The sequence below is a fragment of the Amborella trichopoda genome, chromosome 13 (genome assembly GCF_054954075.1).
Source record: "Amborella trichopoda isolate Santa Cruz 75 chromosome 13, AtrichopodaSantaCruz75HAP2 v2.0, whole genome shotgun sequence".
NCBI lineage: Eukaryota > Viridiplantae > Streptophyta > Magnoliopsida > Amborellales > Amborellaceae > Amborella > Amborella trichopoda.
The window spans coordinates 41,187,382-41,211,005 of NC_142348.1; the positions used below are offsets into that span (position 1 = coordinate 41,187,382).

The 23,624-nt window shown below is 37.5% G+C and overlaps 1 protein-coding gene across 2 annotated transcripts in view; it reads left to right on the forward strand.

The window, feature by feature from the left end:
• The window catches only part of LOC18442432 (putative sphingolipid transporter spinster homolog 2), a 47,877-nt gene that overhangs the window by 18,934 nt on the left and 5,319 nt on the right, over positions 1-23,624 (forward strand). For both annotated transcript variants that reach the window (XM_006852649.4, XM_088855006.1), the window contains exons 11-13: positions 2,539-2,615; positions 5,958-6,071; positions 20,810-20,929. In XM_006852649.4, the coding sequence (XP_006852711.2) occupies positions 2,539-2,615; positions 5,958-6,071; positions 20,810-20,929 (311 nt within the window). The remainder of the gene's footprint in view (positions 1-2,538; positions 2,616-5,957; positions 6,072-20,809; positions 20,930-23,624) is intronic.

Below are 23,624 nucleotides of genomic sequence, written 5' to 3' on the forward strand. Positions count from 1 at the left end.
CCTGAGTTTTGACGGGCTATGGCTCAAGTTGATGTGTTAAAACGCATAGCCCTGTGCATTTGTGCACAACCGATAAGGGTTCCGATGTGGGGTTATCCCTTAATGAGGTCAGAGTTGTTCCCAGGGTGGTTGGCTAGGGGACTGGGTGTGACCTCTGTGTGTGATGGTTGGCTAAAGAGAACAAGGGCCAAATCCTCATCATTACCATCGCACATCATGTACATTAGACAGCCATCCGGGAAGCTATCCTCAGGATGAGGGTGTGTCGTGTACATGTGCGAAAGAGATGTCTCCTTGTAATACTGGATTGTGTTGGAAAGACCCATAAGGTATTCTACTAGAATGGGGCCTGAACTTGTCATCAGGGAGGAACCTGTAATCCATGGGCTAGGATCATGTCTCCTTCATTTATTGGCTGACTTTGATAGTCCATGCATGAACCCTTGCAAAAGACTGTGGGTCATAGGAATTATTGGGTCAATTTGAGAAGATGACAGTGAGATGCAATTTTTAGAAGGGATGTAGTCCTCAATATATTTGTGATATTCCTAGCTCTTTGGATCCAATTCCCATCAAATCTTCCTAAATATGTTTAGTTATGTTTTAGTTATATTTTAGATAATTAAAATGAATATTTAGATCTCTCTTGATGTTTTATTTTAGTGAAAAATGATATTTAACTAAGCAAAAATCAATTTTCTGGATTTATTTAATTTAGAGAGAGAAAAATATTTATTGGTTTTCTAAAGTTCATTTTATTAATCTAAAATTCTTTTGGGGGTGTGGGGGCTCATTAGGACTTTGGGCCCACTGCATATGTGTCCATTGGGTGGGGGCATGGGCCCACATTGCCCACCATGTGTGGGATGCCCCACTTAATTCATTCTTTCCTTTTGAGTGTTTGAAATTAAAGGAAGGTTTTGCGAAATAAGGATTGATTGTTTAAAATAGGAAGGTGTAGAGATTGATTGAAATCTGATATTACATACATAATATTTTTTCTAGATAAATATTTGATAGGAACAGAGTTATGGAAACAGAGGGATAATGGTTATAATTTATTCTTTTAATAATGATGGCTCATCTAAGGAATGAAGGGCTAAGATCTCTTTTCCCCACTGGTCTTCATGGTCTATGGTCAAGATTAAGTCTCATAATGATTGCAAAAACCTAGACCCAAAAACCCTAACTTCCTCTCTTTATATATTCTCTATGGGTTGTGTTCTCTACACACTTGCAATTGGATTGGCCTCTCTCTCTCCCATCGGCAGGTACACCCGACACTCTTTCTCTCTCTTGTTTCCCTTTGTTTTAGGGTTTCAAACATTGTGTGTGTGTGTGGTGAAACCCTAAGGGGCAGGCCCAAGCCACTAAGGGGTGGCACGCCCTAGACTAGACTGTACATGTGCTTATGTCTTGTGGTGTGAGATTACTTCCATCTCAAGTCATGCTCTCAAAAGGTTTGACCTAGGCTTCCCCAATTATGTGACAAAGTTAGGATCGAGATCTCGTGTGCCATTGGTCGAGGAGAACCGGTGCGGGTTGTACGAAGTCCTTGAGGATAAATTGAGACAAGGTATTTGGTAGGGTGGCAATGAACCCTACCCGACTGGGACCCAATCCGGGTTCAAGTATGGGTCCAAAACTTGGCCCCGGTGGGTCGGGCAGGTCCAAGTATTGGACCCAAACACTATTCGAGTTCGGGTTCATGCGGACGCGACTTGACCCGTTCTGAATAGTGCTATTATTTAAATAATATATAATATATAATATTTTATTTAAATAAATATATATTTAACATAATATAAATATTTTAAATTTTATTAAATAAATATAACTATACATTATAGTTATAATATTTAAATAATACATGTATATATTTAACATAATATATATATATATATATATTTTATTTATTTTGGGTCTGGTCCAATCAGGTCTCGGGTCTGAGTTCGATCGGGTCAAGGACTAGTCGGGTTCGGTCGGATCCAGACCCAACCCGACGCGTTGCCACCCCTAGTATTCGGTAATTCTAATAGCTCAATGTTTCTTGATTCTTCATGCATTTTCGTATGATTGTAAAGAATTGTAATGATATGCAAGGGAAGATCCTAAGTTCTATTAGGGTTTTTTTTATGAATATAATTGTAATTTTGGACACCTGTAGCTGTTCTAGCCAGTATGAATAAAAGAAAAAAGAGAAAATTTTTAACTATATATACTTGTCTAGATCACATTGTCGATCTTTTACTTATAACACATGGAAATAAGCTTTCCAGACTCCTCCGTTATTTTTACCTTTCAAGTAGAAGATTATGAACTGACCTTTTTTTGTTGTAAATGTAAATTTTAATGCTCTTTCTTCTCATATAGGATTCTTTTCTGATAATGAGACTCAACAATATTTTATTTTGGTTCTTGGTTTTGTTGAGAATATTTTTTTTGTTGCTTAGTTAATATTGAAATTATTTAATTTTTATGGAATAATACAATCCTCACTAATCTAATGTAATGAATTGCTAAATAATGGTTGTTCAGGCTATATATCATACAACTTTGTTATTGGAGCTTATTCTTATTGGGGGCCGAAAGCTGGTTATGATATCTACCATATGGTAATACCTTATGGCCTTGAGAATTTATCGTACAATTCAATATGTTGTTTTATCACTTTAATTTGTGATGTGTACGTCTATTAACTATTATTGTCTGTGGTTGATAATATTATCATTAGCAGCTGATCTGCTATTGTGTGCTTAGCATTTTGTAGAATAAGTTGATTATCTTGTCAAGCCCAAATGGGCAACAATGTTCTCCAATTTTATTGTGATCAACACATTATTGACGCTTATGATCAACACAATATTGACACATATGGGGCTGATGCCCATAATCACACTGTATGTGATCCAAGTATTGGGATCTCCTATTAGTTACTCCCATTAGTCCCCAACATAGTTACTGGAATCCCCTACTTCAATAGGTGATTCTTTGTACGATCTCAATTATGTCGTTTTTGGAATGGATCTCTCAGGGATCTCGATTTTTAAATTTTGGGATCTCAATCCCCACAATTGGTGATCCAGATTCTTGCTATTAGGGATTTCGATCCCAACGTTAAAGAGCAAGACAACAATCAAACTAATGATTTTCTTTGTTTATAGTCACTTAACAACACAACTATACTTTTAATATAGTTGCATTGTTTGTTTGTTATAAATAGTGAGATTCCTACTTTAAAGAGTTAACATAATCCGAGATTATCATCAGACACTTTAAGATTGGCAGCAAGATCCCCAAAAAGTTTGGATCAAGATCACAAAAGGTTGGGATCAAGATCCCCAAAAGGTGATCCCAAACATTTGGGGATCTCGTTTCGTAACATGTGCATTGTATTCACAACGTTCCCAACCATAGGGATCTTCTAACATTCACTATCTCCTGCTATCCCGGGTACCATTCCTGTTCCTGATCCCAACAACAATGGTCCCCAACTTCCAAGGCATATAGTGTAAAGCAGACTTTGAGATGTCATCATCATCGTCAACGTCTTTTCCTAACTAATTGGGGTCGGCTACGCGAATCCTGATCTGTCAAATTCATGGATAGTTTTGGTAAAGTTTTAAATTGGTTCCGTACCTAACACAACCCACCTCCTTTACCTGTGCTTGGGATGGGTTAAAGGAAAGTTTGAGATGTATGGCTTACAAAATTCTCAAAATTCTCAGTCAGTTTTTATGAAGATGATTAAAATAGGAAAACTCCACGCAAAAAGAAAAAAAAAAGTAATATAAATAATATAAAGAATAAAATTATGACAATGTTTAAGGTGTTCAAAAAGATATTTTTTCCTTTCTGAGTAAACCATCATTTGACCTAGACATAAATCATCATGGATTAAAGGACCATGCAAAACGGTTTTACCAAAAGCAAAACTAGAACTCCAATAACTTCTTCCTTTTGTGGCATGAACTTTTCAGAGGTTTCTGGTTGTGATTCGCTATTTGCATTATCTGCTTTTTATCCTAGTTACACTAGTTGTGAAGAACAAGCTAACTTAAAAATCTCCTTAGATGCACAAGTAGAAAGGCTTATTGCTTATAGAATAGAAACACATGTTGGAAAACATATATTAACATTCAATATCTTTAAGTTTGTAATTTATTGGAAAATATGCTTAAAGACCTGGTGTCCGATGAAAAAAAACTCTAAATCTTAATCCGTTACTTACAATTGGCATGAGCTAAATTCCCCACCGGGGCTACTAGTAATCATTTGAATTTGGGTGACAATAATTCAAAGTATGATGGATGACAATCATAGTTAACCAAGCTTAGATGTTAGTTTTGCATTATTTCCTAGTTCACATATCTCAAGTGATCACTAATAGGTGGTATCTGAGGCTGAATGACATTTAAGAAAGGGTGCTATAGTTTGCATTTTAGGTGTCAGTTTTGATATTGTAAGGATATGCCTTCAATAGCACCTCTTAATTCCCAGAAGTTTGCACCAGCCAACTTCTGATCCGAAAAGACTTCTGGAAGTCAAGGAGGGGGTTTTCCAGGTATAAATGAAATAGAAACAGTTGGGGGAGAGGGGAGATTGGAGATGGAACAGTTCCTACTTCGCCTTCATATGTATGTATGTATGAGAGAGAGAGAGAGAGAGAGAGAGAGAGAGCAGAAGACTGCACTGTTTGGACGAAATGGATATTTAAGGGATTTAATTACACTGACTTGATGAGAAAAATAGCACAATAACCTCAAATCGCAGTTGGTTTGTTATTGGAAATGAAAGAAATGCGAAATGACAATGGCAATTTCTGTTGAAAATTCATGAAAGTGAGGACAATGACATGTATCAGTCCACTGTTCTGGAGCATAGCTGCTGGAACCTTGTAGGAAAGGTCACGGACCCACTTTAGAACCTCGATCCCACGATTCCAGATAGAGATCTTGGATGGAACACGGATCCCTACATTGTGATCCTCGTTCCTAGAGAGTTTGAACCGCAGTTCTCAAGTGTATGATGTAGTGCATATGATGGTTTCTCTATTCGACACTGCTTCATATGCACTAATTCAGGTTTGTGCCCAATGGCACAGTGAACTCACGCATCGTTAGCGATCCCTTAAAACTTAGCGATCCCTTAAAACTTACTATTGCGATTCCTTCCTCATGGAATTGCGCTTCCCTATGACAAGGATCACACTTCCTTGATAGATGATCGTACAGACGACGATCCTAACCACAAGGAGCTTCCAACAATCCACGGTTCTGCAGACCCGAGCTAGCTCCTGCTCTCAAGACTGTACCCACACCCGACAACTATGTTTTGGAGTATGGGGCCAGGATTCTTGAAGATTGATAAAAGAGGATTATTTCCACTTTACACCATATAATGCCAATAGAAGGTTGGGAGGGTTAAGGCTATCACTTAGTTCCTACATTTAGGAGGGTTAAGAGCTTCAAACATCACGTGATAATCTTCTTTTATTATGAATAAAGAACAAAGGACTTTTTCTAAAATGGCCTTTTATGGCTTCTTCTTTGGAGTAGTTTAAAAAATTATCCATTAAATGTAAATCTACTGAAAGTCAAATTTATTTAGATAATTAGTATAATTTATGTGACTGTTAGTAATCTAACATAAGTATCTTTCAGGGTCTAACATATCTGTCTTTTAGGATAGAATAGGCTCCCAAGAATGGCATCATTCCCTCTTTTGTGTTAGTGATGATATTTCAAATATTAGTACTTGTTCACAACAGTCAAATGGTTATGTGCAATCAAGTTGTGGTAGATGTAAGCTTTCTACTTTTGAAAAAACCAAAAGGCTCTATACTTTGGATTGTGGCAAGTGTCCTAACTTTTCTTTAACTATTTCATTTCATTATTGATTTATTGTTCTTCATAAATGCTATGTTTGATCATGAATTGTTGTTTCACATTTGACAGGCTAATGCAGATTTAATGTTTGGAGCAATTACAATTATTTGTGGAATATTTGGAACATTAGCTGGTGGCTATATTCTTGATCGAATGCAAGCTACTATCTCCAATGCGTTCAAGGTTTCAACGTCATGGAATTGATCTTGTGTCTTTTATTGAGTGTTCCTTATACATAGTCATACATGTATTTCTCACAAAATTGATTTGGGTCCAACAAAACATTTTGTCACATTGTTAAAAGATAAATCAATTCATATCAAAGTCTTTGATGCAACATTTTCTGATTGTTATGCTTCTAGTAGCTTTCCTACAATCTCTTCTCATTTTGAAAATCAAATTTTAATGATTTAGACTTTCAATATAAAATGATTCTCTTAGTTTTGATTACAATTTGACTTTTTATGTCTTTTCTATTTCTGCATTTGTGGGTAATTGGTGCACACCTAGGAGCTTGGAGTTAGGATCGAGCAAAGAAGAAAATACGAAGATCCAAATTAGAGAAAGATGCAAAAAACTAGATATAAAAGGAGCACTAGCTGATCTAGGGTTTGAATAAAGTGCATAACAAGATGCTTCATTATACTTGAGTACGTCCCTTATATAAGAAAACCTTAAAGACTTGATCCTGGCCATCCATCTAACCTAATCATGGCCATTCATTATAAAAGACTTTAAATAAACATGAAACTCTTGAAATTACTATTTATGCCCCTAAGTGAATAAAATGTCTCAAAAAATAAATAGAAGACATAAAAGGACAGATTTAATGACCCTTTTTTCTCTACTGCGGTTCCTCTTGTAACTTTGAACTTGTCTCTCTTATCTATATACTCGAGAGCAATACTCTAGGCTGCGTCAGTAATTGCAATAGGTATTGAGTGATTCTATTACTAAAAGTCACATTTGCCTGACTAACAAAAGATAATTGTAGTGTATATTATTGTCTTGTTGGTTTTGATTTTAAATGTATATCATGTTCTTAATGAATAATGTTGTAAAAGTGCTCTGCTATTAATTTTTTACTATAGGTTTTTTTATTTTTTTTGAAATTGCTTTATTATCATTGAACATTTTATTTTATTTTTTGATTTCCAGTTTCTTAGTCTCAGACTTGATGTCGATGGTTAGGAGCATTGGGCCAAGAATTCATTATTGTGATTCCAAAATACAATCTTAACCATCTTTATGAAATAATGTTTAAGACAGGCTATTTAATATCTCACCCAGTTCTCAGTTAATAGAATAAAAAAAAATCTCACCCAGTTCTGTTGTTCTAATTTTGAATAGCCCATCGTTCTTTTGATTTACTTTCAAACATAGTTGTGAGGATCTTGGTCAATTTGTGGTATTCCCCTCTTGGAATCTCGATCAGGCGATTCGGGAGCCGGAACCCAAGTGGTACTCGCTTCCTCCCATAAGGGGATCTCAAATATCATGTCAAGCATCCAATGCGTCTCACTTCAATTTTTCCTTAAATAAATTTCTTGATATTTAAATTATTAAAATTTCATAGATTATATTTTTTTAAACATATTTTTTTATTCATATTTTTCTACAATTGACGAATTTTTTATATTATTTAAATGTGTTTGAAAGTAATGGTATTTTTCATTTAATAACAGTTTCAAAAAATAAAAAATATTATTTTTTATTTATTTTATTTTATTCTCTTAATGTTCATGTCAATTTTGAATGATAATACAAAATCTTTTATTCGATTTCTTATGTAGCTTTATGTCCTTCAATTCTTAAAAAAATTATTTTGTATCATTTCTAGCATTTAATGCATCTCACTTCAAATCTTTCTTGAATCTATTCATTGATTTTTTTGAATTGTTAATTGTTTACTATAATATATAAGTTAACACAAATCACTCTTTAATTTTGTATAAATCATATTATTAAAAATTGAAAATGTACTCTTTGGACATTTTGTCTCACTTATATATATATATATATATATATATATATATATATATATATATATATATATATATATATATATATATATATATATATATATATATATATATTTGGGGCACCCCCTTTACTTTCCCTTATTCATGTAATTCATATATATAAGCTTTGGCCATATGCCAATCCCGGGCTCTCGCACCCGTGACCGCACGCAGACCCGCTCCCTCTCCCAACAACTATGCTTTCAAATAGCACACATCATCATGGGTCATAAATTATTGAGGGGCACTTTCCAATTCTTTCCTTCCACCAAAACCCTAGTTTTTCTTTTTTTGGTTTAAGGACCACCTATTTGCAAGAAACTATCAAAGAATATATAGAGAAGTGAAAGAAGAGAAGTAGAGAGATGAGAAAGATGTGAAAGGAGAGGGTAACATGAGGAACAACTTTATCTCATGCGCATCTTTGCCTTATATTTTATTAAAAAAATATTATATGGACAAAACTACCCATACTAATGCAATTAGGACATTTATGTCCAAAAGTTAAATAACAAAGGGGTTTAGCACTCCCCCATAAGCTGGTGCATAAATATCACCCATACCTAGCTTGGAACAAATAGTTTGGAACATATTACAACCAAGGCCTGTGGTGAAAATGTTTGCTAGTTGATCCTTAGATAGCACATTACGCCTACTAACTCACAACTTTCTCGGATAAAATGACAATCAACTTCAATATGCTTGGTCCTTGCATGAAACACCGGATTACTGGCTATATAGGTGGACTTTTCTATTACAATACATCTTCATGGGTTCATCAACAGTAAAGCCCATTTCTTGCATTGGTATTTTCAGCCACATCAATTCACATGTAGTCAGTGCCATTGATCTATATTCAACCTCTGCACTAGATCTAACCACAAAATTTTGTTACTTACCTCTCCATGTTACCAAGTTTCCACCAATAAATGTATAATAACATGTGGTAGACCGCCTTTCAGATGGTGAACTTACCCAATCAGCATCTAAGTAACCTTCAATGACTATTTTGCTTATAAATTAAACCTTGGCTTGGGGCTCCCTTCAGATACATTAAAATTCTATGAACAACATCCCAGTGAGGAATCCTTGGAGAATGCATAAATTGATGCACAATACTTACTGTAAAAGCAATATCAAGTCTGGTGCTGGTCAAATAAATCAGCCTCCCAACTGGTTTTATGTACCTTCTTGGATCCTCAAACAGCTCCCCCTGATCAGACATGTTGTTTTAGATGTCTCTTCAAATGACTGATTCCTTCTTTCATTGCCAGTAACAACACTATCATCAATATATATAACTAAAACATTATTCTGGAGTCATGTTTCCAAATAAACACTGAATGATCTGCATAATTGTACCGAAATCCATATGTTGTAACAATTTCACTAAACTTTTCAAACCATGCCCATGGGGACTGGTTTAGGCCATAAATGGCTTTCTTGAACTTACACACTTTATTCATCTCCCCCTGAGCAAGGTGATTGTTCCATGTACACCTCTTCTTGTAAATTACCATGGAGGAAAGCAGTTTTGTAATAAAGTTGCCACAATGGCCATCCCTTGTTGGTGGCCACAGATATAACCATTCGAACTAAACTAAGTTTCAATAGGAGCAATGTTTCAGAATAGTCAATACCAAATCAGGTTGATATTTGTTTACATAAACCCATTGATACTGAACAGTCCTTTTCCAGTTGGTAACTCAGTGAGTCCCCATGTTTCATATGAAGGAAGGGCATCCATCTCCTCTTCCATTGCTTTCTCCCACTATGAGAAAGTGCTTTCTGGTAGGTCTTTGGAACAGTAATAAACGAAAGAGCTAAAGCAAAATTTTGATATGATGGAGACAAATTCGTAAATATAACAAAATGTGCAATCGAATGTTGAGTACAATACTTGATACCTTTGCAGATGGCAATCGGTACATCATCATACAAAGATGATGATTGAGTGGCTAGGTGAGTTGGTGGAGGATACCCACCCTACATTTTTCTTCTAGTGTAAACTTTTATGGGCTGCTCTTGAGAAACATCACGATGTGTAGGTATACTAGATTCATTGGTTGGCAACTGGGGCAAGTATGAACAAGAGTAGGAAAATGATTCATAGAAGGTGAGGACTTTGAGACTTCTTCACAAGTAGGATATTTTAACATATATTTTTATCAAGCACACGACTCTTCTAAAAAGTATGGAGTATTTTTGAAAAAGGTAACATCATCACAAACAAATTTCTTTCGTAAACCAGGATGATAACAATGATAACCTTTCTTGAAGTGTGAATACCCTAGAAAGATACACTTGACAGCCCAGGGATCTAGCTTATCATTACCAGTACCTAACATATGAACAAAGCAAACACACCCAAAAACTCGAGAAGGAACAACAAACAGTGGAGCATCAGGAAAGAGAACTGAGGGTGGTGTTTTTTCATTTAAGACTGCCGAAGGCATGCGATTAATTAAATAGCATGCGGCTAGTAAGGCACCTTCACATTAACCCTTTACAACATGCATATTACTAAGCAGAGAATGGTCCACTTCAATTAAGGTTTGATTTTCAGGAATCCCATTTTGTTAAAGTATGCGCACAAGAAATTTGGTGCTAAATTCCATTTTCAAGAAAATAATTATGAAATTCTTTAGGAAGATACTCTTTTGGATTATCAGTATGCCAAATACACATATTCTTGTCGTTGAGCCTGGGTCTCCTTGTGAAACAATTTAAAAATGGAGAAAATCTCTGATCTCTCATTTATTATAACCATGGCCTTTGTGAATAATGATCCATGAAAGTTACAGAATATCTATGACTAGACAAACTTTGTATTCTAGTTGGACTCCATATTTCAGAATGAACCACAATAAATAGAACAAGTCCCCGTTTGTCAACTCTAGTACGAAATGACGCCTATGGTGCATACCTAACTGACAAGCTTCACACTCTAAAGCAGACAAAAGCTCTAAAGAAGGGAGTAATAACTTCAAGTTCTCAAGAGAAGGATGACCCAACTGACAATGTCATAAGCAGGAGAATCATCAGAGTGAAGAGCAGCGCTAATGAGGTTATGATCCAAGTAGTATAGGCTGTTTGACTCATGCTCGCCGTCGATCATACTCTTTGTGTTTAGATCTTGAAAGACACAAGAAGGATAGAAGGTTACAGAGCAATGAAGCGATTTGGTTAATTTGCTCACAGATAATAAATTGAAGGGAACTTTGGAACATGCAATACAGATGACAAAAAAAGGGAAGAAGAACACTTAACTGTACCTTGCCCTGACACACACTGGATAATGATCCATCGGCCAGGGTATTAGATGTTCCTAAGTCAATAACCCAGAGAGAAGGTTTTTGAGAGGAAAGAAGCACATAATTACTTGAATTAGCAAGGGTGCTAGTAGAAGAAAAAGAGGGAACTATATACTGTTGTACTTGTTTAATAAGTTTATTATATTCTTCTTTGGAAAGCACAACAGTCACCAGCAGAAACCAACTATTGTTGGTGATCATTGAGGTCACTCAGATAAGGATCATCACTCTAAGATGTTTAAGTAGCCTGGTTTGCCCAAGCAAGCTTACCAACCTTGTCCCAACACTTGTCAATCCTATGAATTGTATGCCCACAATGCGTACACTTGCAAGTTCCTCGACCCCTGCCACCATTACCTCTACCTCAACCTCTTCTTGACTGACAACCACATCCCTGACCTCTGCTTCCATCACCTCTCCCTAACTTTATTCAATGCCTATCCATCACTAATACTTGAGTCAGAAGGAGAGGAGAAGCAAAATTTATTGACCCATCGAATGCCCTAGTAAATATGAGTGAGAGATGGGGAGTTCACTGCTTGCCAAGATTTGTCCACATACAAAATGTTACTCAGGATTAAGGCTAGATAAAAATTTGGCAACCCTAAATTCTCCATGTTGCCTCTTCTGTAATTCCATGTCTCTAGATATAAGCTGATAGAGATTCAGCTCTTCCCACATACCCTTGAGGGCACTATAATATTCACTCACACTCTTATTACCTTGTTCCAATTGAAATATGATGTAAATAGCATTTGGGAAGTTGAAGAAGTAAATTGATTAAAATATTTCTTTTAAGATATGGGACTTATGGCCTCACTGAGCGTATGGTCTTTAATAGAGCAGAATAGCGGATCGGGATTCGTGTAGCCGACCCCAATTAGTTGGGAAAAGGCTTTAACGATGATGATGATGCTTTTATTTATTGTATTTAAGAGGGAGATGCTTATGTGTAATAGACTTGGTATTTTTTGTGTGAAAAATGTTTTTGCAAAAAAAAGCAAGGAGCTTCTTCTTATATTGGCTTGATTTACAGCCATAATCATTCTCCGTTTTGTTGCTGATTTTAATTTGTCGAAGGATCGAAAAGAGGGTGATTTAATTTCCCGCATTTCTTTCACATCATTTGGTACCAGAGCACGGTTCAAAAAGGGTTAGCGACTATGATGGCTGGTCGTAGAGGTTGCAATAGCAGGAATGCCAAGTGGGGGGATCTTATATATAAGAAAATCGACAACTTGACAGCGATGGTTGAAAACTTGCATAAACAAATAATGCAACGGCATGCACCAAGCAAGGTGAACTCACCGGTGTGAGATCCATATTGTGCAAGTTTTTATAACAATCGGCATAAATCAAAGCGAGTCTAAGTGGGAATGGCATGATGATATGCTTGTTCACACTTGAAGGTTCGATGGATGGTGGCATCGATGGGAGCATGAATGCAAAGAAGAGTTGGGTATCCGACCACCTCAAAGACAATAAAATTGGCATAGGGGACAAACAAGCAGAGAAAGAATTTTAGCACATACATCCATCCTTGGAGCAGGATCATCCCATGTTAGGAGATTGACACCTCCAACTTGGGGAGTTGGTATTCCTCCAACAACACTGCAACATGCGCATCACACAAGTACAAAAAACAAAGGTATGTGATTTCTCGACCAATGAGAACCCTAGATTTTTCACCAAGAAGGTGGATAGATTAAAAAATACGAAAATCACAAAATCTAATAAAAGAAGGTCGATCTCTTTGTTTATCACTCTACTGAAAAGAGGGACATAATTGGGAAAATGTCTCATATTTTTACTGATGGAAGGATGGAGGATTCTAAATCTAATGATGAACAACTTCAACATTGTGTCAACTGTCAAGCAGAAGGATATTTTAACTTCTAAGTTTACTTTTGTTGAAGACAATGATAAATTTGCAAGTGGTTCACTCTTAGTGAACACAGAAGAGCAAGCGACAACTATAGTCAAAGGGGATTTGGTATTGGATGAGAAAATAGAAGTAGTGGTTTTTGATCAATGCAACGTGTTGATGGTCAGACATGAATCATCTTTTTTGCCGTTGAGTGAGGAGATTCCACCCAAGTCTTCCAAATTGGAGGGTGTGGCTTTACTCTCAATCCAAGAACTTACTGAGGAAAGTGATCTTGACGACATTGCCCGTAATGGTGTTGTTTCTCTCAATGTCTTTTCTGAGTCTAGCGGGGTATTGGAGATTCATACCAAGGAACTAAAGGTATTTTCAGCTTGGTTTCTTGATAATGGCTTTGATATAAGTAATGTCCACTTAGAAGTTGATAATGATGTCCTTGATGGTGAAAGAAAGGTTGAGTCATTGGTTTGTTCTGAATGGAAGACTCCGATCTCAACTCACAAACTTTGGGCTCAAAGAAACTATGGGTTGAACATAGGACGTATCTTAGTCCACTTTCAAAATTTGTTGTCGAATTTTCTCAGGTTTCTTTGATGATAGGTCACATAGAGTGGCACAACCGAGTTGGGAGAGTATAAGAGCCATTAAGCAAATCCATGCTAAAGCTCTGAGTTGTGGACTCCTTAACGACCCTTGCATTGCCAATGCACTTCTTTTTTCTTTATAGAAGTTAATATTTTTATTTATGGGTAAGGATTGTACAAGAGAGAGGAGGCCAAGTTCACCCCCTAAGGGGTGGATTGGAAAAATACAGTCAGTGAATCATAGAAGGGTTTATAAGACCTCCCAAAGAGAGTTTTACATGAAGCTTCAAAAAAATACAAAAAATAGGGGAGGCCAATGCACTTTTATCACCCCATTTTAACATCAGTGAGCTACTTGTTGCAAACTTGATGCTTGGTTCCATGAATTACAATGGTAAATATTTTTTTTGATAATGTTAACATTCTATTGCTATATGAAGAAAGAGTACAACTGATAGGGGAAAGAGAGGACCGAGAGAACCCACGAGACGAGTATCTAGGTCAAAAAATAGGTCCTGAGACCCTATACAAAAAAGTGGCCTTGTGACGTGCCTGATTAGAAAAAAAATTTTGTGTAGCAAAAAATGGGGCTTATAAGTACGCCCGAGTACAAGATGAATAGAAAGACTAACTACGGTCCTAGATACACTCTGTGTTCCAGAGCAAAAAAGGAGATGGACCGGTCGGGGTCTTCCACACGTGCCCGTGCTCCGTCTTTAGCAAGAAGATCGGCGAGCTAGTTCGACATTCGCCAAGTATGCGTCCATAAGACCTTCATATCCCTGCATATGTGCTAAATTTCATCAAAAATCTTGGGAAGTTACCAAGGCGGAGAAGTAGTGCCTGCTGCCCAAGAGATGATATTTTAAGCATCTCCTTCGACCACCAAAATGGCCCCATGAAGGGTTAAACCTTCTGAGGCCCATAAAAAGTGCCAAAGCTTCAGCGAACTGGGAGTCTCCCTGTCCCACATATCCTGAGTAGGTTAGGAGGACATTGTGGTTGTGATCACGAAAGACCCCTCCAGCTCTTGATGGGCTTGGGTTCCCCAACGCACAACCATCAAAGTTGAGCTTAATGGCATTTTCTGGAGGGGGATGCCAATAGTGAGTTCTTTGGTTCTTGTGAGGTTGGAAATGAATGGTATTCTCCCACTAACTGAGGAAGCTATTAGTGGGGATCCCTACGAAGTCCCTGTGGGTAGAAGCCCAAAAAGTTACTAGGGAAGTAACCTTATGGAAGAGCACAGGTACTTTGTTTTTGTGTCCTTGGAAGACCCTCTCACTTCTTTCTGGCCATATGACCCAGATGGTGGCAGTGATTGCTGACTTTCACAAAGTTCTACCGGCCTTAGGCCAATGGCAACCTGAATAGGAGGAGATGAGAGCCTTAACCGAGGGTGGGAGGACCCATTGAATACAGAACAACTGAAGTATAAGGCTCCACAGTTCAAAGGCTTGACTGCAGTGTAAGAATAGGTGAGGGTTCGACTCCTCCTCATTCAAGCACATAGCACATCTGTTGGGGAGCTAAATGCCTCTTTTTTGAATCTGGTCGACTGTGAGAGCCCGTTGACAACAAGCAATCCAATTGAAAGTTTGGACTTTTGGAGGAGCAATAGTGGACCATACTTTGGACTGAGCAGAGAAAGGGTTAAATGGGTAAGTAGGGGGTTGAATAAGTTATTGTAGAAAGAAGCTATTGAGAACTTTCCAGACGGAGAGAGAGTCCATACCAGAGAATCTCTCCCAGATGGAGATAATAAAATTGGGTGTAAAGCAGCCGACAGGGAGATCAAGATTGATGTTTCCTCTTCGGTAAGGTTTCTTTTGAAGGAGGGATTCCAGATTCTTCAGCCCCCTGAGAGGACCATTTCTGCTGCTATGGTTGAATCTTTGTTGGAGGAGAGGTGAAAGAGAGAGGGGAAGAGGTTCCTAAGAGGGGAGTGTCCAATCCATAGATCAGACCAAAAGCGCACTCTAGTGCCTTCTTTATGATGGAAGCGGATAGATTGATTGAAAAGAGTAAGAGAGGAGGCAAAGGATTTCCAGGCTCCTGGGGCCCTGCTGCGGGAGGTCCTGTGAGACACCCACTTGTGTTTCGAAATCTTGTATTTGTTACGAATGACGTATGCCCAAAGAGTATTAGGTTGGGTGGCCAATCTCCACCACCATTTCCCTAGCAGAGTCAAGTTATGTTTTCTAAGGTCTCTAATTCCTAGACCACCTTGGGATTTGGGTAGTCGGACTCTATCCCATAAGATAAGGTGATGTCTGGTTTTTTTCTCTTGATCCAGCCTGTTAGCCACCGAGGTTGGCATGTGGAAGATGGACATTAAGTAGACCGAGGCATTGGCCAGTGTTGCTTTCACCAGCATTGAGCGGCCGGCCAGGGCAAGGTATCTCCCTTTCCAGCCGGTCAGACGCCTATCCACTATGTCAATGACTTGAGCCCATTGTCTCTTTTTCGGCTTCCCCAAGCCCAAAGGTATACCCAGGTAAGTGGTGGGGAAGTCCTCTACTTTACAGTCCCAAGTAGGAATAAGGGCCCTGATCTCTTGAATTGTCAGACCCACCCCATCATTTTTTATTTATCCATGTTGACTTTGAAGCCAGTGGCAGTCTCAAGGCATTTGAGGAAAAGTCAACATGGATAAATGCCTTGGCCAGAATCTTGTATGAAGAGTTGGGCAAGCTAATGGGATGAAAGTCCTTTAGCTTCTCCGCCGCTTCTTTCTTGGGAACAAGAGCGATAAAGGTGGCATTGATGGCTTTGTTTAAGATCCCCCTTTGGTAGAATTCTTCGAAAAAGCTAACAAGATCAGGTAGAAAGGTTCCCATAAAGGATTTAAAGGGGGCCATGGGGAAACCATCCGGCCTCGGAGCTTTGTCTTTGGCTAGTTGGTCGATGACACAGGAGATTTCCTCTTCAGAGAAAGGTCATTCCAGCCAACGTGACCAATGATCAGGAAGGGTTAAGAAGTCCAGGGTGGTCATCCTTGGTATGTGGCCCATAGGGGCTATATAGAGCGACTTTAAGTATCCAAGGATGGCGGATTCGATTTCATCGGACTGGACCAAATAGTGATTATTCACCTTGATAGTGGATATCGAGTTATCTCTTCTTCGGCAGTTGGCTATAAAGAAAGCGGTATTCTGGTCCCCTATTTTTAACCATTTGACTCGGGATCTTTGGTAGCAAAAAAGTTATTCTTTCTTGACGATAGAAAGGTAGTCCAACTTAGTTTGGGTTCTCTGTTTAGCTTCTCTCTGTGAGGGGTCTAGACTCTTCTACACCATCGAGATCTTGGATGGATTTGAGCAAAGAGCTTTTTGTTTGAGAAAAGTTTCAACGTAGGGATTTGCTCCAAGTTGTGAGGGACTTTTTGAGAAGTTGGAGTTTGGTTTGTAATTTTTTGAGAAGTTGGAGCGGTAAATATTTTTGTGAGGTTGTTTTGAGTGGACTTCTCAAAGTAGGTATATTTGGAAGTGATGTAAAAACTTTCCTCTTATGATTTGCCATGGTTTTAGGTCAAGTAGTTTTGCTTCCCCTATTGTTATCAGCATGTGCAATGCTTGAACTCAAGAAATTTAGTATTCGGTGCTCAAGGTTATGGGCTGAATATTAAGGCGGGTTTATGCACATATATTTTATTGGGGCAAGCATGGTCTTCTTTTGAAATTTCACTGGACCAAAGTGGCAACAATTGGAATCATCTAATAGGGAGGGTCCCACATGGCTTGACCTCCGACCACATTGGATTGATCTCCTGCTGTTGGTTTATGCCTTTGATGGCAGTAGAGGGGTTGCTTTAAGTTGTCTAGAAGCTTGTGCCTTTGAGTGAGTGTACAAGCTTCTTGCCCATCCATGTCTAAATCTTGTGGGCCTTGTAATAAGCTCCATACGGCTTATGATTATGTGAGCCAAAGATCTTGGTGCTTGTGCTATGGCTTATACAGCTAGGTTCTTCATTGTTGGAATTCACAACTGGAATTTGCCAATGATTTAGGTGATGTATGAACCACTTCCTTTCTTCCTTACATCCAAGATGAGCAATTTAGTATACCTTGATGATGATGATGTCAAAGTATCCACTGGAAGTGTCATTCCCGAAGACTTCTGGCACATATTACAGACCTATTGGGGAGCAACAAGCACAACATTATATGTTGAAATCTTGGAGCCAGATGGTGCTTGTTTATTTCTAGGGTACATCTTCCAAGATCGGATTTGGGAGAAAGCTTCATTGGTCATGAATCAAACTTCTTTGGTGGGAATTAGTAGTGCTTCTTCAGCAAGGACAAGTTGTTTTTGATATCTCAATCAACAATGTGTTCCCCACCATATATGCCAACTGGATAACCATCATAGGCACATGCAAGGAGTTTAGTCTCATGCATATCAAAGAGCAATCGCATGGGGATGTAGGTCTTCACCATCAGCTAAGGATGACGATGCAATAGAAAGGGCGAGTTCTTTTCCAACCTGGGGAGTATGATGCAAATAGCATCTAGGAAGTTGAAGAAGTAGATTGATTAAATATTTCTCAAAGGGAGATGCTTATGTGTGAGACACTTCGTATTTTTGGTGTGATGAATGTTTTTGTGGAAGAAAGAAGGGAGCTTTTTCTTATATTGGCTTGATTTACAACCATAGTCATTCTCCTTTTGTTGTTGATTTTAATTTGAGGATTGAAAAGATGGTGGATTTAATTTCCCACATGTTTTTTGCATCATTAGATTAAGAATCCTCTATCCTTCCATTAGTAAAAATATAAGACATATCCCCAATTATGTCTCCCGTTTTAGTAAGGTGACCAACAAATATTTCTACCTTCTTTTCATTAGAAGGTAGACACAAATCTATCAACCTTTTTGGGGAAAAAGCTAGAGTTTTCATTGGTCAAGAAATCACATACTTTTGTCTTTGTATTCGTGTAATGCTCATGTTATAGTTTTGTTATAAGAATAGTTGTTCCTTAGGTTGGAGGTCTCAATCTCCTAGCTTGGGATGATCTTGTTCTAGGGATGGATATATGCGTGGTAAATTCTTTTCTACAAGTTTGTACGCTGATCTCGGTCTACACTCCCCTACACCAATTATATCAAATTTAGGGTGGTCTGCTACCCAACTCTTCTTTGCATTTAGGCTCCTGTCGATGCCGCCCCCATAGGTGTGATTAAGCATAACATCAGATCGTCCCCACTTAGATTTGTGCTTTCTTTACGTCGATCGCTGCAAAAACTCGCACAATATGGTTCTAATACCGTAAATCTCATCTTTCTTGATGGATGTTGTTGCAATCTTTGTTTATGCAACAACTTTGCAACCATCTTCGACAAGTTGTCAATTTTTTTGTATATTTGATCCTGTTGAGCATTCCTACTATTGTGACTTCTACGACCAGCCATCCTAGTTGCTAACCCTTTTTGAACTGTGTTGTGATACTAAATAATGCTAAAGGAAGGTGGGAAATTAAATCCACTTCCCTTTTGATCCTTGGACAAATTAAAATTAGTAACAAAAGGAGAATGACTATGGATGTAAATCAAGCTAGTATAAGAATACTCTCCCTCCTTTCTTTCACAAAAATATTTTTAACACGCAAAATACCTAGTCGCTTACACATAAGCATCTCCCTATTAAATACAAAAAATAAAAACATAAAAGAAATATTTTAATCAGTCTAATTTTTCAAGTTCCTAGATGCTATTTGCATAAAAATTGTCTAAAACAGCTCATATACCTGAGAGATATTATTATCTAATGAATAAGTTTATTTCAAATTGTCCTAAATTTTCTTAGCTATATCAACGAACATCACATTTGCATTGTTTTGGGGTTCCATACTAGTATACAACCAGGTCATAATTATGTAATTTTCCCTCATCTACTTCATTTCTACTATCAGAATTATTAGGCTTGTCCTCTGTCAAATATTTCAGTTCCCGCTTGTATTAAGGGATACTTTGATAGATTGAGCCCATATAACATAATTGGAGTTATTTAATTTTACCAAGGTGATTTATATCCCCACAGCTTCAAGACTAATAATTCTTGGTTTAATTTCCTTGTCCATGAGCATAAAAAGATAAAGGAGAATAAGGACACCCACGATTGGCCAATTTTAGTCTAGTACAATGTCAAAGAGAGAGTTTAAAAAAGAGAAAAGAGAAAAGAAGAAGAAGAGAGAAGAGAGACATGAAAGGAGAGAGTAACGTGAGGTACAACTTCACCTCATGCACCTCTCAGCCTTATAGTTTATTAAAAAAATATGATATGGACAAAACTGCTGATACAAAAATAATTAGGACATTTAGGTCAAAAACTAGGTAAGGGTTTAACAAAAACCATAGCTAAAGGGATGGTCAATAAATTTACCCAAATGCTCCTCAAAATTAATCTTCAATTTTAGTAAAGAGGCTACAAACATTGAAAGCTTCTTATGCCTTGAAAAATAGCAGTGAATCATGAAATTTTGAACACCTGACCTTCATGCAAACCACTTGCCACCGTTCTCTCTCTAGAATTTCTCTCACTAGAAACTTCAATTAGGAAAAATAAGTTGAATCCAAATGCTAAAACATGAAGCACCAAACTTAGATGTGTCAACATTCTCTCTCTAGAAATTCTCTCACTAGAGGAAAACCAATTCAACCGAAAAGACAAAGCCCTTTAAGAAGCCGAAGAAGAACCAGACCTTGACTAAGAAGAAGAAGAAATACCAACTTCTCTAAATGCTCTTTCAACCACTTCCCACTAGAGTTATACTGCTTTCACTTCTATGGCTAACACCTTCAAGCTTCTGACTATTGGGCTCTCTCACTCAAATACTTTGTTCTTGTTTTCTTTTTTTTGGGTTGGTTGGTTAGGCTTAGGCCAGCCCTAGCCGGCCCTGGCCCTGCCCTAGTTAAATAGTTGATCTCTCAGGTGTGATTTGATAAATTTCCCTAAAAATTATAAAGGTGCCCATGTGGTTCACTAATACATGATGATGATGATGATATTGGAGAGAGCTACCTTATAGTTTCTTTACCAACCACTATATCATTGAGCACATTATTTTATGCTTTACAGTGTATTGAGATGCTTGTGACTTGTTTGGATCTCACTGCAGCTTCTTTCTGGAGCAACTTTCTTGGGAGCTATATTTTGCTTCACTGCGTTCTTGTCAACGAAACTGTATGGTTTTATTGTGCTCTTCTCAATTGGTGAACTGCTTATTTTTGCTACACAGGTACCAAACATGTATTTATTAACCTAAGAATATTTCTGTGATATGCTATAACTTTCTTAGATGTCTTGTTATTTTTGTGATATTCCTGCTTTCAAATCAAAAACATATTTTCTGCTTTCTATACAACAACATTTGTAGGGTATTGTAATTTTGGCAAAAGTTCTATCTAGAAAATTGTTGGTTTACACTTTATGCATGGGATGATGAGATGATCTGGACAATTTTGACGAAGTTAATTGAGGCAATTATTATACTCCTCTTGATTTAGGAATGTTTATAGACAGTTAATTCTCATGTCTGAAGTTGTTTCAGAAAAAATTCCGTGTGTATGAATGGTGTCCCTGTCATCTCCTCATTCATTTTACTGTTTAGGTCTATCAACGCACCCAAACAACCTGTGCCTTATTCTTCTGGTAATCGGGTGGACATTTGTGGAGGCTTTCAGACCGGGGCTACCAATACATGGGCTAGACACTGGAAAATTAAGGGTGAAGTCTTCATGGGAGTTCTTGGATCGCACTCTCTAGCCCATGCTACGAACCTGCTTCTTATGTGGAAGCGAGGCCAGTAGGTTGTTTTGCAACTGGGGTTTCAACAACCCCCCTTCTATTTGTGGAGTTGGGATGGGGGAATAAAAAAGAAACAGATTTCCTAAATTGGAAGTGCTAGTGATAAAATTTCTAGGTTTATGAATGTTTGAATCTAACACTAAATGTGTTTCTAGCAGTGAGAAAGTTTTTTCTCTACCAATTGTATAGAATGCGAAAGCATGTGACTTGAGGCCCTTGAAGGTGTGAATACCACCTTCGCCATCACTATTCATTGCGTACACTCAAGCACATGCAACTTGCTCTGGACAAGTGAATCATAGTTCTCTTATAATTTAGGATTGTGAAGCATGGTTGTGATTTATTTATTTATATTAATAGGACATCTGCCTGAGTGTTTCAATAACCTAGTATGCTAGCAGGGATTCATTTTGTCTTTGTGCCTTGAAAAATAAAAATTCCCAATGTTTTTGCGCCTTCTCGTTATTATTCTTAAATTGCTGTGGGTAGTGTTCTAACATGAGAGTTTCTTCCAAGGTATACCTATGGCTATCTCCATCCATGCGTTAGTTTTGAATCTTGTATACTCCAGCAGTGTTTATTCTTGATATCTAAATCGTGCGAGTTAAGCCAGAGTTAAAGGAAGGACACCTGGAGCTCAACTGGAAGATGGGTGTATTGTGTCAGAGAGCTAGAACAGAAGGCCCATTGCTACTGACAGCCAGGGGTAGTTTACCATTTTAAGAGAGATTGCAGGACACATCTTCCTTCTAATGCTAGGTTTCAATAATTTACAATCTCAAAAGAGATCTCCAAGATAGATTCTGGGGTGTATACTTGCTTCTACTATTAGATTTGGATAAAGATGAGGTGTAGTTACTTCTAAATTAAGGGGTTTAGGAATTGGAAACATATGTGATTTTCCTTGAGGAAGGGAAAGTACTTGATGGAAGAGAATATCTTTTTTAAATGTGAGAGTAATTGATGGAAGTTATTAGGTACGCAGAGAGAGAGAGAGGGAGAGATATAGAGAGAGAGATCCAAACTTGTGGGGCATATCCGCCCAGACTAGATATCTATAGATTCTGTGTCAAACCACTCATATCACTCCGTGATAATAAGAGGAGAGTCAACCTTGCTGAGAGAGAGAGAGAGTGAAAGAGATCCAAATTTGTGGGGCATATCCTCCTAAGACTAGATATCTTCAGATTCTAAGCCACTCATATCACTCCGTGATAATGAGCGGAGAGTCAACCTTGCTGAAAGATCTATTTTTTCCACGTGGCAAGTGTTCCAAACAGAAGGGCAGGTGATCATATGTCAAAGTCAAAAAATCTATTAAAAGAAAGAAAAATAAAGATTGAATTGCAATTCCAATTTTCTCAAAAATAAATGTAGTGTTTTATTGACCTTAAATGGTGCATTATTATCAATAGGGTGCAGTTTTTATAGAGCCTTGGCTCTAAACAATCAAATTAGAGCCTACCTTCAAATCGTGTCAAGAAATGTGGTTTCATTACTGGAAATCTTTTTGATAGCCTTAAAATATATTTCCATCTTTATTTATAAAGTTTAAAGCTTAAAAAATAGTGTAGATCGAGAGATCTATGAAAACTTGAAAATCTTTAAAATTGATGGTCCAAAATTGCATTACAAAATACACTATTTTCAAAACTTGAAATCCATTTTTTGCTCATGTCCATGCATCTTGATGTCGATATGATCAATTTGAAGATATTTGGGCATCAAAACAACGTCTTCTAGTGAAGTTTTTTGAGGTAGGCTCGAATTTGATTGTTTAGAGCCTCAGCTCTATATAAAATTAATATCATAGCTTATTTAATCCTTGGATGTCTTGGTTTAGTCTAGAAGTTCACAGCATGTGCAACATTCTAGTTATAATTGATGGTTTATGTACAAGCTTCAAGATAACGCATTCATTGTTACTTAATTGTGGGAGTTTTTGAAAGATTTTAAATGAGATTATGTTCTTCTATAAAATTCTCATTTTCAATGCACTACATTATCCATCTATTGCATGATTGACATACCACTTAATGCCATGTAACCATTGGGAGGGATAGTCCTTGTTTGCAATCAGATTAATGGACTAGTTTTTGTTGCAAAAGTTTTAAATTTGATATCTG